Source organism: Vidua chalybeata, chromosome 1, assembly GCF_026979565.1.
Source record: "Vidua chalybeata isolate OUT-0048 chromosome 1, bVidCha1 merged haplotype, whole genome shotgun sequence".
Lineage (NCBI taxonomy): Eukaryota > Metazoa > Chordata > Aves > Passeriformes > Viduidae > Vidua > Vidua chalybeata.
The window spans coordinates 3,394,702-3,410,967 of record NC_071530.1 but is presented as its reverse complement, the minus strand read 5'-3'; the positions used below and the strand labels follow the sequence as shown (position 1 = coordinate 3,410,967).

Here is a 16,266-nt window from a genome sequence, read left to right as displayed (position 1 = left end):
CCACAGGTTGCCCAGGAATGTGGGACAATATCACATGTTGGAAACCTGCAAGTGTGGGAGAAATTGTCTTTGTCAAGTGTCCTGCACTCTTCAGATTTATCATCTCTGAAGATGGTAAAGTATTTTCTCTTTCTTCTTCACCTCTGCCTGGTAAAGTCTCATGGCCAGCACAAGTGTAAACCTCATTTAGATCCTCAGGATAAAGGGACGCACGAGTGTAAAACCTCACTTAGATCCTCAGGATAAAGGGACATCAAAATCTCTCCAGCTGAGCTCCAGTTATAAATAAGTTGCAGAAAACCAGGATATTTGTGTGTAGATACGTAAGTGTACATGGAGTGGGAGGGAAGGTGTGAAAAAACGCCTTCACAGACGACACAACATGAAAATATCACAAATTTGAGCTGCTAAAGGGAATATTCTGCCCTTGGGTCTCACTGAATTCAGTGGGGACCCAAATCTATGTTTGGGTCTTGGGGAACACAGCTGGAATCTATTTTAGCAAATAATTGAGACGTAGAGCAGGTCCTGCTTGTGCTGAAGGAGAACTTAGGCTTGAGATGAGCAGTGAGGAGCTCCACACTGGGGGTTCAGGGGGGAATTAAAGATTTCTGGAGAGAGGCAGAAGTTCCATCACACTTTTTTTCGTGGTCTGTGGAAATGAGACATAAACACCCTTCTGTCCCAGTGCTGGTAATTAACACAGATTGCTCCGTTTGCTCCCAGCACCCACTGCAGATCCCTTAATTAGCGCTGTCCTTTGAGGGACAAGTTCATCACTGTGGATCCTTTTTCCCAAAGTTTATTTTACCAATTGATTATTCATTTACAGCCTTGAGTCCAAAATCTGGGTTTTTTTTGCATCACCACAGACAAAGAGCACTATTTTTAGGAGACAGTGTTTCACACACAGCTCCAGGAATCCTGAAATCCTCATTTTTAACACATTCATTCCAGCATGTCCAGGCACAGACATCCCCAATGTCATCTAACCCATGACCCACGTTAGAAATAAAATTAACTCAATTTGACTTATTCCAGGTCTTAAGTAAATGGTTAGCTGATATTGGAAAAATTATTTTTAAATACAAATACATTTTAAATTTGAATTAATTATTTAAACAAAAAATAACTAGATTGTTATTATATTATTTTATACTTACTTAAAAAATTATCTATTTAAATAAAATCAGGATTTTTATTGTATTTATTATATTAATGGCTTCTATTTATTTAAATAAAGATTGTATTTACATAAAACTGTTTAAACAGAAATAATAAAAATTGTGTGCATTAAAATATAATTTCTTTCAATAAAAATGATAGAGCTTTTGGAAGAGCAAATAAATAAATATATATAATATATAATATATAATATATAATATATAATATATGATATATGATATATGATATATGATATATGATATATGATATATGATATATGATATATGATATATGATATATGATATATGATACATGATATATGATATATCATCTATCATATATTGTATATCGTATATAATATAATATATATGATAATTATAATATGTAATATATAATGTACAATGTATAATAGATAATATATTGTATATTATATATTTTTTATATATTTATATATATATATATAATATAAGTTTATATATATAAGCTCTATTTATTTTTTATTGCTCTATTTATTTTACCTCTGTAAAATAAAGGGCTGAAATAACATTTCAAAATATTTTTCCCAGGATTTACAGATCTCCTCACACACTCTGCTTCCCATTTGGCCTGTGGCAGGGTGACAGTACGACCCTAAAGGAAGAATATTCCATCCAGTGGAAACATATGTCCCTTTCCTTTATCTCCTCACGGGATCCCCAATAAAAGTGACAGCTGTTACCTCGTGTAGGGCTGGGTTTGAGGGGTTTTTGGACATCTGTTCACCAGGAACACACCCAAGATTCATCATTCATTAGACAAACAAATCAACGTTTAACCCGGAGTAGCTGGAAATCTCAGCAGATGTGGCTGGGATCGCACTGCTGACCCCAAGGTGGAATTACCAACATCCCAAAGCACTCTCCTGGGTGAATCAGCATCAGCTTTGCCATCATTGCTGCTAATTTTAATTAGCCAAGTGTATTTCTTCAATGAGGGTTTAATGAAAAAAGGCACATTTCATGATGGTTCCCTAAATAATGGGTTATTACAGAACTATAATGTTTCTAAGACATGAATAATCACATTTTAGGGATTGTTATAGTGTCCTCTGGCTGCTGCTCTGTTTCCAGAATATGGAGCTAGGCTGGGCATGCACACTAATATTTATTAATAGCAAAATCATTCCTAGTACAGCAACATTTTTATACAACCACAGATAATTTTTTACAAATGCAGCAATTACTTTAAATTATACTTTTAAAAATTTGTGTTCGGAAGCACTTGGAGGTACACCCTAATCACAGGGCAATCACGGGGTGTGCTAATCTTAAAGAGTGGGTGGGAAATATCTCACCTGGCTTTGGATATTTAAATTTATATGTGAATTTGTGAAGTGAGCAGATGGATTTCTGGTTCAGTAAATAGAAATCAATGGGCACTTGTAGAAGATGCTTTCTCTGACCCCTCTCAAATGCTTGTCTGGAGGTGAGCAAAGTCACTACTTCTTTTGTGAATTTCAGAAAGGAATCTGCCTTTGCTTGGATGTCTGATTTCCATAGGGAGTAAAATGGGAAAAAAATAAGAGACTACAAAAGAAAAATTAACTAACTAAGCTGTCATCTGGACAGATGCTTTTTGGAAAAATTAGCTGTGTATTTAGCTAAAAATACCAGCTGTTCCTGGTTTTAATCTGCTCTGCTTTAACCTTCACTGCAATTAAACCAAAGAGTAATTTTTGAGCTGCTGTCAACATCATGCAGAAAGTTCAAAGTGAAATTCGGTGTGCTTGGCAACCCTGCCTTGTAAAATTTCATTTCACCTCTCCAATCCTCCAGAATCAAAAAGAATTTTTTGTTCCTTTCAGATGCAGGCTGTGAACAAAAGTATCATTCTCAAAATCTCTCCACTGGAGATTCTTTTCCCCCAGTGGAAAAAAAGCTTGTTAGTTCCTGAGTCTTTTCTCATCTTGTAAATTAGAGATTACAGTGCCTTTCCTTCTAGATAGTTCCCAACAATTATATTTTTTTTTATTCTTCCACATGGATTTCTTTGATTGATATCCATCAATCATTATTTCCACCAGGAGCTGTCACTTCCATCACCTCTCTGTTGCATGTTACTATTTCTCCAGTGCCTTCCCAGCACTGGCTCCAGAAACACCCACTCCACAACAAGATGTGTTTAAAGCATTCTAAGGAATCTTTGCAGAGGTAAAAAGAAGAAAACCATGCCAAGCTGTGATGTCACCTTTCAGTAGGACACAGCAAGACCTAGAGATGGCCCTAACACAGTGATCTGCACTCCCAGATGGAGAATTTTCTCTTCTTTGTTTTTTTTTTTTTCCCCTTTTTTTTTTTTTTTTTTTTTTCCAGACAGAGGTGATACTGGCTGGCAATGGAAATCTACAGAAGCACAATCTCTGTTTTTTTCTGCTTTGCACTGTTCACCTGAAATATTCCGGAATGTATAAACACACTCAAATAGACCAGGGAATGAAACTCAATAGCCAGATCACAAATGAACATATTTTCAGTCCTTTGATTTGCAGTAAAAAAATAATACAAATGATAATTGACAGTTTCTGAGCATTGCCATATGCTCCACATTTGGAAAACTCCTTCATTCACAAATCCAAATAATAAATATGAGCAGCTCTTACTGAATCTTCCAGCAATTCAGGCAGTTTATCTGGTGCTCACTTTAGGACACTCCCTGCTACATTTACCACAAAACACAGTTCGCTATGTACAACAGAGAAAATTCTCCTAATTTTTTACCAAAGGCATAAAACATATTTTATGTTGACACCAGGATTAAGGGTTCCTAATTAAAATCCAGTAAAATAAAGGATATAATCAGGTATTAGAGAGTTTAAGAGGGAATTACACCCTATGCTCACATTTCAGAACCAAACTCTTTGCCTTGTATCTTCTCTTGGTTGAACAGTCAGCACTCAGGCAATGAGCTCTGTTATCCCAAGAAATTGGAAATAATCTGTCACTGATCCCATTTAAAACTCAGGGAAACACTCAAGTGTTGTACTAATTAATTGATTAATTGATTCTTTAAGAACCCCAAGCCTCATAAGTGCTGCATTAGAGATGCTGAGGGTGGACAGTGGGATTTATGAACACTGGGTTAATTGGATTTGGGAAGCAGTCTGTGCCCGAGTTTGGATGTTATCCCTAATCAATTAGAAAGGATGACAAGAGAAGAGTTAATGAGAAGGGAAGTGATGCTCTATCTTTTGTGTCCTTTCTGGGGAGACAGTCCTGGTAAAGCCTTTAAGAGCTGACATGGGAAAATGGTACAAAACCCCCAAACTGGGTGAAAAGACAATAAAAGTCATTGACTTCCCAAACTGAAACTGTTGGAAATATTCACAAGTTACAGTTTATATTAGTTTGGGTTATGTATTGATAGTTTTTTTTTTTTTGTTGTTTAGACAGGAACAGAGTGACTGATAAAGATCAGGGGCCTCCTAAAAACACAAATATCCCTGGAAGATTGTGTGCTTATTTTCTATTGAGGTAAAAGATTTGTTGCTACTGCTGAAATTAAGGTCAGCATTGCAGCAGAGGGAAATTGGAAATTGCATTAGCCTGTCAAAAAGGCAAAAGATCAATGCAAAGGTCCAGATTTCTCTTGAAGGATGTTTTGCCTGGATGAGTATTCCAACATCCTGCTTGGAAACTGAGGGAAGGAAAGCCCTGTAACCAAGTTTTCTCTGGAAAACATGTATGACCCATCCCAGCATTCTTATCATGGGAATGATAATGAGCCATTGGAGCTTATTTTTATTTATTTATTTATTTATTGAAGTTACCAGGACTCTGAAACTTTTGTTTCATCCTTAATTTTTTATAGGATCCTACATAGCAGTCATAAATAAGTTCAGTGCAAAGATTTATTTTATGCATAAGCCATTAAAAAATTGAAAAGAGAAATAAATATATATATATATAATGCACTTGATAGATAACATTTCCAGCTGGTTCTCATCCTTGGGCTTTGCACAGGCAGTAAAGCCATGGGATTGCTCCAGCTTTTCCAAAGAGAGGAGGACAAGCTATAATTAAGCCTCCATGGTCACAGCGTCATGAAGTCCATCTGCAATGCAGAGAAAATGGGAGGAAAATGCTGTCATCAAAGAAGAATAACTGGATCTACATTTCTAATCAAGCAGCTGAGGCCTCTCAGATGTTTTCTAGCAGAAAAAAAAAGATATCTTATAGTCTTTCCCACCAAATTATGTGGACATAAAGCTCTGTGCCTCTGACACTCAAATGTGCAGGATGAGCAAGAGCTTTTCAGCTGAAGATAAGTCCTTGGACCTCTGCAGGGGGACATCCTGCAGAGGCCAGGGGAAAGCTGCAGCACAGCTCAAGAACTTTGTCAATGATCTGAGAGCTAATTTGGCCTTGGGGAAAAAAAAGATCCTGCATCATTGGGAAGAATGCAAGGGCGGAAGATGCTGAGAGCTGCTGAGTGGTTTGGAGAGCACTTGGACTGCAAAAGGTAATAGATTGAAGTATCACTGTAGGGGCAACATGAGCAGATCCTTAAACCTTTCCTAACAATCTGTGCTCTGCTCATGTTTCTCCTCTTGACCCAAATGACTGGGGAAAAGAGTTCCAGGTGATTGCAGGACTTTAGGTGTGGTGGGCACACATTCATGCTAACCTTTGAGCAAGGCATTTTATTTGCTTTCTTCTCTAGGAGTTATTTCAGAACTGACAATCTCCGTTGGGCAATGTTTCAAACTTTTTCACTGTTCCTGTTTGAAAAAAAAACTTTTGTTTTTCTCTCAAATATGATCCCTTCCCTCTTCAGAGCTAGGAGACCCTTCAATAGTAATTGCATTGATCCTGCACTCTGATGGATGCTCTTGTGACAGCCAGACTCAAAGGAAGGACTCACATAATGTTTAGATGATGCTTAGTTGCTATGGTGACCCCAGTCCACTTCTAGTTTCACATCCTTTAACAGGAAAGAGGAAGAAAAGAATAAAGCCATGATTTCCCTTAAATGTTATTGATCATATCTGTGCATCAGTCCTACCTTAGCCAGCCCTGTGTGTTCTGGCCTTTCTGTTCTCATATGGCACCTCACTGGAATTCTCCCATGATTTCTGGATCTTGTCCCTGTGCCCTGAAGCTAAACTGGGATATAGGAAAAAATTAATTATGTATCAGTCTGTCCCTGCCTTTACTGCAATGTCTTGCACAAACCTCTGGGTAACAAAGACTTTGCAGAAGCTTTTTCCTCTCATGGTAGGACAGATATCTAAACACAGCCAGCCTCTGGAAATTCCAGTCTCTCTCTGCCCTTTATGGGAGAACACTTAAAATCCAGGTGAACTTATCTTCAGGTAGATAAACTGGATGGAATGAGTTTGCCCCACAGGATCAGTTACTCAGATGCCCTTAGGCACCAGTTCTTATTCACACACACAAATATGAAAAAGGCTTCCTAATCTTACCCTTGATTGTCCTCTGCCCCAGTTTTCTTGTTTTCTAAATAAAATGAACACCACTTCATTTTGTACTGTCTCAGTGTGAGCATTATGTTCACAAATCCCTTTGGCAAGGCAAATGGAAATCTATGGTAAATGATAGAATAATAGAATCCCAGAATGGTTTGTGTTAGAAGGGACCTTAAAAGTCTTCTCAGTTTCACCCCCTGCCATGGGCAGGGACGCCTTACACTATCCCAGGCTGCTCCAAGTCCTGTCCTGGCCTTGTGCACTTCCAGGGATCCAGGGGTAGCCACAGCTTCTCTGGGCACCCTGTGTCAGAGCCTCACCCCCTCACAGGAAAGAATTTCTCCTTAATATCCCATTTAACCCTGCCCTCTGTCAGTTTGAAGCCATTAACCAATCCCCTGTCACCTCTGGCTCTTGTATAAATGACTTTTAATCTGCAGTTTAAAGGATTGGCTGTAGGGCATGAAGGCAGGAGAGGCACAGAGCCCCGGAAATTGTTGTGGGAAGCACTTAACTCAGGGAAAGGTGTGTGCATGTGCAGGGCCATGTGCTCTGTGACCTTCCCTGCCTGCTACTTCCTACAGATCCTGCTAATGAAACTGTAAAGCCCGAGCAGCTAACCCTGGATTAATCAACCAATTGTGGAATCACAAAATGGTTTCTGTTGCAAATGATGTTAAAGATCATCCAGTTCCTACCCCCTGCCATGGGCAGGGACATCTTCCACTATCCCAGTGATGCATTGTCAAGGCTGACCTAGAACAGAGACTGGACAGAGCTAAAGAATAAAGCAGGGATTTATTCAAAGGATCTCCTCCATGGATCCACCTTGGGCAGCACAAAAGCCCAGCCAGGGCTGCACCCAAGATCAATCAAAATGGTCCCAAAATGCACGAGCGCTCCCGGGGGCTCTCACTGGGATCAGCTCTGCTCCATTTGCACCTTGCAGTTCATTGTCCCATTCCAGCTTTAGCCCATGCACTCCCATCCTGCTTGTTTTTCTCTCTCCAGCCCACGTTGTTTGTGCTCTTGGGCCTGAGCTTTGGATCATTTGTCCTTGGTGCCCAGCTGGAGCAGGAATTGTTTTGTCTCCCTGCTCTTAAGAGAGCTCACCATCCTCTAATATGAAGCCCAGACCCACACATGAAAGCAGCACAGAATCTGAAAAATATAAAAGTTAAAACCTGAGGCATCACCAGGTTGCTCCAAGCCCCATCCAACCTGGCCTTGGACTCTTCCAAGGATCCAGGGGCAGCCACAGCTTCTCTGGAAAACACAAAGAGCCATAACAAAGGAGCTGGGATGGTTGGATAATGTGTGTGGGATCGTGTGTGTGCAGGCACAGGACTGGCAGAGGGCTGATGTCCCTTCTAGGGACTCAGCAGGCAGGGTATGGAACCAGAGCCCGTGTGGGGAGCTCAGAGAGCTGCAGAAAAGCTGCTAAGTAGCCTGCTGCTCCTGACTGTGGCTTTGCCAGCCGGCTGAACAGATTGCTGGAGCAGGAGAGCAGCAGGCAGCCATGGGGAAGGCAGAGAGGAGGCTCAGCGTGGATGGATGCCGCGGAGTCGGGCGCGAGAGCTCGCTGGTTTATTTCGTATTTAGGAATTGAATGTAAAACTTCTAATCAGTGCTATATAAAGCAGGAAAGAAAAAATTAAACTCCTGCCCAGCCAGCTTGTTATCCACAAAGCTGGACAGCAGGATAACAATGGGGTGTAAATGTTTTCCACAGCCTCTCCCTGCCCCAGTGGCTGCACCTTCTGTAGGGACAAAATGTGCAGTAAAAACAGTGCAGGCTTTGCATGTTGATGTTAATGCTGTCAAAATCCAAAACCTTTTGGAGAATTACCTTTGTGGAACAGCCCTCCAACCCACAGTACAGAGATGAGAACAACAGGACTATGGGAGAAGTGTGGGCAAGCCAATTCACGACTGAACAGCTTTGGAAGCCTTTCATCCCCTCCCGCCCCGCCACTAATAAGGGACAAACGCTGGAACAAAAGGGTTAAATGCGAGTTGTGCTCAGATAAACAAAGCCACAGGAGGCCAGGCAGGTGGAGAGCAGCCAGCACAGATTTGGCACCAAGGAGGGGATCTAAAAGGCTCTGAGGCTCATCATGCACAGGCTGGTTCTTGGCTTCAGCTTCCCCATCCCTGTCCACTTTAAATCAGGAGCAACTGCTGTCATCGAGTTTCTCATCAGTTGTTGCATAGTGAGGGGTGAATTATGAGTTCTGGGTCTCAATAAATAAAAATCAAAGGGGAAAGTCTGATAAATGTGCAAGAAAAGGGCAGGAAAGGTCTGGGTCTCTGCCACCAATTCTGTGGGGAGCCATTGGCAGGTCATTGGATTTTTTTTCCTCCCTCTTTTACCTCTTCCTGCAGAAAACAGAAATAAGGAGTATTTTCATTACTTGGTCTTTAGAATTGGTAACTCAGCATTCTGATAGATTTTCTCTAGGATCTCTGAGCAGTGCTGCAAATAACATCTAATTAACAATGTCAATTAAAGCATTAATTGTAGATTTGCTTCCCAAACAGTGACACTTAAGTCTGGTCAAACAGCAAATAACACAACCTGTCAATACACTGGATAAACCATCCTGAGTCAAGGAAAACAGCAGCTTCCTCAGGAGTTTACTGGCTGATAAGAGCAATTATTGATTTAATAAGTGCTGTCCTAAGGCACTGTTTAGTATCTGCTGTTGTGTCCATATTCCCATAGTTTGGGTTTAACAACATGTGAGAAGAATGAGGTGTCATTCAAATAAGTCATAAATTGTGATATTTAAGATGTTATCATCATGGACTAATAGAATTATAGAATGGTTTGGGTTGGAAAAGATCTTAAAGCTCATCCAGTGCCACCCCCTGCCATGGGCAGGGACACCTTCCACCATCCCAGCATTGCTCCAAACCTGTCCAACCTGGCCTTGGATGCTTCCAGGGATCCAGGGGCAGCCACAGCTTCTCTGGGCACCTGTGCCAGGGCCTCCCCACCCTTTGAGTAAAGAATTTCTTCCTAATACCAACCTAAACCTGCCCACTTTCAGTTTAAAGCCATTCCTCCTCATCCTGTCACAACATGCTCTCCTCCAAAGTGCCTTGTAAATGTAACCCTTGAATTAAACCCCTGAAAAATGTGTTTCCAGTGGAAATGCAGATGAAAATCATATTTTATTTATTCTTCATTTCTGAGAGAGCAATGCATTTTATTGGACCATTGCACAATCATATTAACGGGCTTTCTCTTCTTCATCAGGGAAATCAAACACACCAATTTCTCACTGTTTGTGGCCTAAGAGAAGGAAAGCAAGAAGTCTTGTAGTCCTGCCCACTCCCTCACTGAGAGCAGAGTAAATTTACTGAGTTCTCTCTAGCATCTTAAAAGCACTAAGGTGAAAATATAACCCAGAAAAACAATGTTTTGAGGTAATATTGTGAAAGATGAGAGTGTGTCTGGGATTCCTTACAACCCTTTAGGTGCAAGGTCAGGTCTATGTAAACATGTTAAATGTTGTGCACAAAACGAGTCCATTTGAACCCCACTTCATTCTCAGACATGTGAGGAAGCAGCACCAATGCCATGGATTTCTGTCAAATAAATATCCATATTTTGCTGCAGGATAGAGAAACTTGCACTGTGTGAGGGCAGGGCAGCAGCTGCAGCGTGCAGGAATTCAAAGGCATGGGGTGGCTGTATGTTCCCTCATGTCCTTTTATATATACCTAATTATATCTACTTGTGTGTGTGTGTGTTTATATTTATAGTATTTATATTTAATCTATATTTAATCTATATATCTATATCTATATCTATATCTATATTATCTGTTTCTCTATATATAAAAAGATATATAAAATATCTGCATATAAAATATAAATAAATACATTATATCTATTATATATGTTTATATATCATAATTTAATATTATATATGATCTCTATTATATGTGTTTATATTTTATATATGTGAATATAAATATAAAATATAAAATAAAAATATATATTTATATATGTGAATATATACAGATATATTTTATATGTATAAAATATAAATATACCTAAATAATTGCATAGAAATACAAAAATATATCCACACAACCACAAATACAATTGTAGATGTGGTCATTTTATCCCAACACTCAATAGATGAAGTTTGACTTTTTGTTGTTACTCAGGGCATGATGTTCAATGTAAATCTAATTAACTTCCTGCTATCTTAACTTATTAGTGAAAGTTGAGCTGATGAATCAAGCCTAAAAGCCTGTACAGACAAATGTTGTACTGGAACGTTCTTCAGTACATTAATTAAGACTCAGATACAGAAATATATGTTAATAAAATGCTTGCTTGCTCCTACAAATCAGAAAATTAATGTTGTTAGAAAAGTGGATCCCTTCATAATGTCCAAACAGAGTGAAATGTAATAATAATTTCAGTAAATATACAAAAATATTTATATAACAAGCCTATTCCTTTCAGAAAAACTGCATTAATGTGTTTTAATCTGTAATGTTATTACAGATGTCATGAAATTAAAAATTAACTAAAATTTATTATTTCAATATCAATGAGACTAACTGCTACCTATATTTAGAATTAAATAATGATAAATTTTATGTCATGCTTTTTAGATTATAGGGGGAAAATAGCTCCATTCAAAACATTTAAATTTCGGAGGAATGTCTTTTTCTGAGCCATCACTGTAATAAGCAGGATGTCAGGAACATCAGGCATCAATCTATTTAATAGTGGCCTGATCTTTCTCCAGAAAGAATTCTGCACAGTTTTAAGGTCAAATTACTCTACAAATGATAAACTGACACTGGATTTTTATGAGGCAAAGAGGTTTTGGGGAGTTTTTCTTGCAGCTTTTCTACCCTGCTGGTGTGGGTCAGTGTGAAGCACAGGCTGCTGAGCTAGGTGACCTCACTTAGGGGACAAGTTCCATCAGAGCTGCTGGTTGGAGTGGCAGATGCTGTGAAAAGCACCATGAAAGAAGTGACAAGGGAGTGGTGGCTTGCTCTTTGATCTTCTGATACACTCACAGACAAAAATTTCCACACCACAACCTGACATCCATGTTCTGAATTCAGATTTTAGCGACACGTCCTGATTTTAGCAACAAATTCCTGGAACTGAGCTACACAGCTGCTAATAAACATGGGGTTTGGTGGATTTAGGGGGAAAAAAGATCTCTCCAAACTATTCTGCAGAGCAGAATACATAAATATTCTATTATTTAATATTCTAATATTGACCATCACAGAACTCACCACACCATCCCTGATATTCTGCCAGGAATGTGGAGCACGGGCTCAGCAGTGCTGCAGCATCTGCCAGCTCTGCAGCTGAACCACCTTGGCTGCAGGAAAATGTTTGCTTAAAGCACTGGAGACACCTCTTCAGAACTTAGAGACCTCCCCAGCATCTGCAAACACCCAGGAATTAGAGTCACAGAATATCCTGAGCTGGAAGGGACCCACAAAATCATCCTGTCCCTGCATAAAATCCCAGCCTGTGCATCCCTGGGAGCGGTGCCCAATGTCTCCTGGAGCTCTGGCAGCCTTGGGAATGTGCCCGTTCCCTGGGTCAGTGCCCCACCACCCTCTGGAGGAAAAACCTTTCCCTAAAATCCAGGCTAAACTCTTCCTGTGGAATCCTGGGAGCAGCTGGAGTAGGGCAGGGAGGGATGGAGACTGTGGGTGTTCTCACCGTGGCTTCCAGGATCAACCCTCCAGAGTCCCCAGCGGGTTGGATGTGTAGGACTGATGCTTAATAATTCATCAAAAAATCACAATACAGCCTGCCTGATGCTTCAGATGAGTTTTCTATACTCTCACCATCATTTTCACATTAAACCCTCTTTTCTCTGTCTTAAAAGTTATAAAAGCACATCAGATTTACTTTAGAGGAGACACAGAAATCAAGGAATTTTGAATTATTATGTGAATTATAAAATAAAACCACCACAATTTATGCCGTGCTGAAAAGACTCCTTTTATTATTTTATTTGTTTAGATGCTTTCTCCTTTCCCATAGGATCAGTCTTTGTTTGGATTTCAATTTTAACAGAACCCTTCTCACACTATTTGGTGAAAGTTTTTCCAATCCTTAATTAACATTTGACTATCAGGGTTAAAAGTGGAACAACCTGAGGCCCTGTGGCCACTCCGGAGGATGCAGAACTAAACTGAAGTGAATATTTAACCTGCTGCAGTGGCCAGTGAAGTGCTGGGAACGTTTTTTGAGAGTGATTTGCAGCAGCTCCCTGAGGCTCCTCTGTGCACGGTGCAGCAGCTCCACTCCCTGGCTCCAGGCAGCTCCTCCTGCATCCCCAGCTGAGCCAGAATCCACCCAGGATCCAGGAAAATCTGACTTCAGCCCAATTCGGATTAAACATTGAACACAGGGGGTTGGGAGGTTGATTTGGCATCATTCCAATAATTTAATTTTTTTTTTCTTTTTTGGAAGAACAAAAGAAAGGGAGATTTCTAATGTAAACCAAAAGTTTTGTCATTTCCTATTGTGATAGTTGTGTTTTCAGGATATTAAGCAGCATGGGTTTGCACACAGTGTCTTGGAAATGTGTGGGTCTTCCTTACTTTGGGACATTCCCTTAAAAAATAGTTTTAAAAAAATCCACGAAAAATGCTCCTACATCCATTTTTCTTATTCTTCCTAGAGTCTGATGAAACTTCATGAAACCAGATATTCAACAATATCCCATCTTCTGAAAACCCTTTTTCCACACATAAATATGCAGGACTAATACAAAAATAAGGATTTAAATCTGCAGTTCTCCTCTGGGCTCTGCTACATCCATTCCTTTTATGGGAGTCAAACTTTTATCAAAATTAAATTGCAACCTATTATCATTATTAATTAATTCTTTTCATTTTAATTGCAGGTTGGGAAGTGGATAATTTGGGGCAAACCCATGCAGGTAAGAACCAGTTGTGCTGCCTATGTCCTTGGAACTTCTGTTCCCAAAAATTGTGTGCATGTTAATTTCAGATTATTAAAAAGTTGTCTGTGTATCAACAATTATGACAATGATATATTGGTACTTAACTATAATACTTGCACAAAAAGTGAAATTAAAAATCTCATAAGTCTCTATAAATCAATGTGATTTACCTAAAGCCACAAAATTATACTATCTTACTTAAAGCAATTAATTACTGTTCTTTGTCATTGATGGATGGAAATAATTTTTCATTAATTCTCTGAAAACTGGTCATATTTAAATACCTGAGGATTATAAATGTAAATTCCTCCAGAAATCATGTTTGACTTCTATATTTTTACAATAAAGTTTGCCCCTGTTTATTGTATGTGTTTTTAGTTCTAAATTTAGAGCTTCAGCTTTGATTTAAACTCTCAAGTAAAGCTGTGTTTACTTCCTGAGAAGACAGCACCAAGTATTTATTGCCTTTGGGCCTGATCTAAACAAATAAAAATCAATTGCACTCCATTCATTGCTTTCCACTGAGACCAGTTTGGGCTCTAATAGAAAACACAATCAAAACAATTTCATACCCAATTTCCACTTTTCCAGGTGATTATGACCTGCTGGAAAGCACAGCCCAGTCTCTCCTAGGTAAGAAACAGAACCATGGAAATTTTTGTCTCTCTTTTTATTTATCTCTCTGTTAAAAAGGAAGCGATCCAATTTTTTTTTTTTCCTGCAATTTTGGTATTATTTTCTAATAGGTTCTAATTGTTATGACTTGTTTTCTGCTCTGTTCATTCTAGCAATATTATGAAAATTTATTCCTCCACTATTAAGCCTTGCAATCTAAGAAGTGTGCTGCTATAAATTATATCTACCTGGTTAACAGTAATTATTAAATGATGTTAAAGGAAGTCAACACCATGATTCAGTGTTTTTTTTTTCCATAGAAAACAAGGGATGAATGTGCAAGAGTAATTTAACAAACTTTGCCGAGTAATGCAGTGTTCTTAAACAAATGCTGTGATTAAAGAGATATATTCTGCTGCATGGACGGCAAACAGATTCTCTTAAATAAGGTTAAAAATAAGGTTATGAGAGACTAAACTGCTCTAAGAATGCAAAGCAGCACAACTTTAATAGCAAAGAGCAAACGCAAAACTTGGAAATCTCCATCAGTTTTAGTGAAGGTGCAAATGAAACTCCAAAAAGTGTGGTAATTTGATAAATAGAGGCTGTTCCTTTGTGCTGGAGAGGAAGAAGTGCAGCAGCCCATCCCTAATTTTTTTGGGAAAGCTATTGAGCTTTGGGAAGAATAATGGTGCTTCAAAAGAGCCCCACAGGGGCTGTCCTACCTCAGGCAGCTTTGTAGGTAAATGAATGTCAGGAGATTCTTCCTCTTTTGCCTCCAACTCTTTATTCCCAGTATGGTTTTCAAGCCTTAGTTTATCAGTGAAACCATTTAGGAGCTGCCTCTTAAATGAGATTAGCCAAAAAAATATGGTATTTAAGCCAATATTTGCTTAAAAATTAGGTTATAAACCAGGATTGGAATAATTAATAGAGGAAAGCAAGAAGTTCTGAATTCACCAGCTGAGGTCACCCTGGGCATCTGGAGGTGGAAAAGAACACATTGCCATGAAGACAGGGATGGAGAAGAGATTTCCAGTCTCCATGTTCCTTTGTTTTCTGCAGACCCTTCCCACAAAGTCACTCTGAGATCAGAGCCTGGGCTTGGAGATAAACGAGTGGGATGTGTCTTATCAGGAGAGCCACCCAGCTGCCTCTCCGTGGATATATAACCCATGATTATCTGAGATATCCCACAGTATCCTGACTGGCTTCCAGCACCTGGACCAAAAAAATCACGTTAGTCTGGTGTTTCTCACCAGTCCCATGCATGTGCCTCAGATATAAACCATTAAAAATAGCACAGAGGGCCTGTTTTAATCACTGGACTTCCCCTTTGGCTATGTGGAGTGGAGATATCTTCATCAAAGCTGGAGTCACCAGCTTTTTGAAAGAAATGGACATTTAGCTGACCCCTGGTTTAGGAACCTACTTGAGAGTGAGATTTTTGGTGGCCTGGAGAAACTGAATGTGTTGGATAAATATTTTTGCTCTCTGGTGACCAACTGTAGCCATGCATAGTTGCATGTTGTAGGAGTGGATCATTAACGACCTCATTACATTTCCAGAATTAAATCTATGCATAGGCAGATAAACAGCGCTTCCAATAGAACTGTGGGGTTTTCTTTGCACCAAGGAGAGGGAAGGGATGTCCTGGGTTTTTTTTCTTGGGATGTGACATTCCTGCTTGCCCTTGGCACAGGGGACATCAGCAGGAATTGCACTGAAGATGGCTGGTCTGAACCTTTCCCTCATTATTACGATGCCTGCGGCTTCGATGAGAACGAAACAGAGTCTGATAACCAGGTGGGAATTATTCTCATAATTAAAAACAAATGAAGGGGGAAGGGGGCAAGCAGCAGACTGCTCTCTGTCCAGCCTCTGGTCATGTTCTGATTTGATAATGATTAAAACAAACAATCAGATGTACATGGGTATGGGAATAAATTACACGGACTCTATTTTCTTCATGGTGGAAAAAGCCCATTCTTTATTCACCTAAATCCTTTTTATTCAGTTTTACAGACCTCGTGTGGGAGTCCAATTGGTC

The 16,266-nt window shown here is 39.4% G+C and overlaps 1 protein-coding gene across 5 annotated transcripts in view; it reads left to right on the top strand.

Moving 5' to 3' along the window:
• ADCYAP1R1 (ADCYAP receptor type I) overlaps positions 1 to 16,266 on the top strand; it is a 144,159-nt gene that overhangs the window by 87,855 nt on the left and 40,038 nt on the right. For all 5 annotated transcript variants that reach the window (XM_053958533.1, XM_053958523.1, XM_053958514.1 and 2 more), the window contains 4 exons: positions 7 to 114; positions 13,542 to 13,577; positions 14,193 to 14,234; positions 15,919 to 16,022. In XM_053958533.1, the coding sequence (XP_053814508.1) occupies positions 7 to 114; positions 13,542 to 13,577; positions 14,193 to 14,234; positions 15,919 to 16,022 (290 nt within the window). The remainder of the gene's footprint in view (positions 1 to 6; positions 115 to 13,541; positions 13,578 to 14,192; positions 14,235 to 15,918; positions 16,023 to 16,266) is intronic.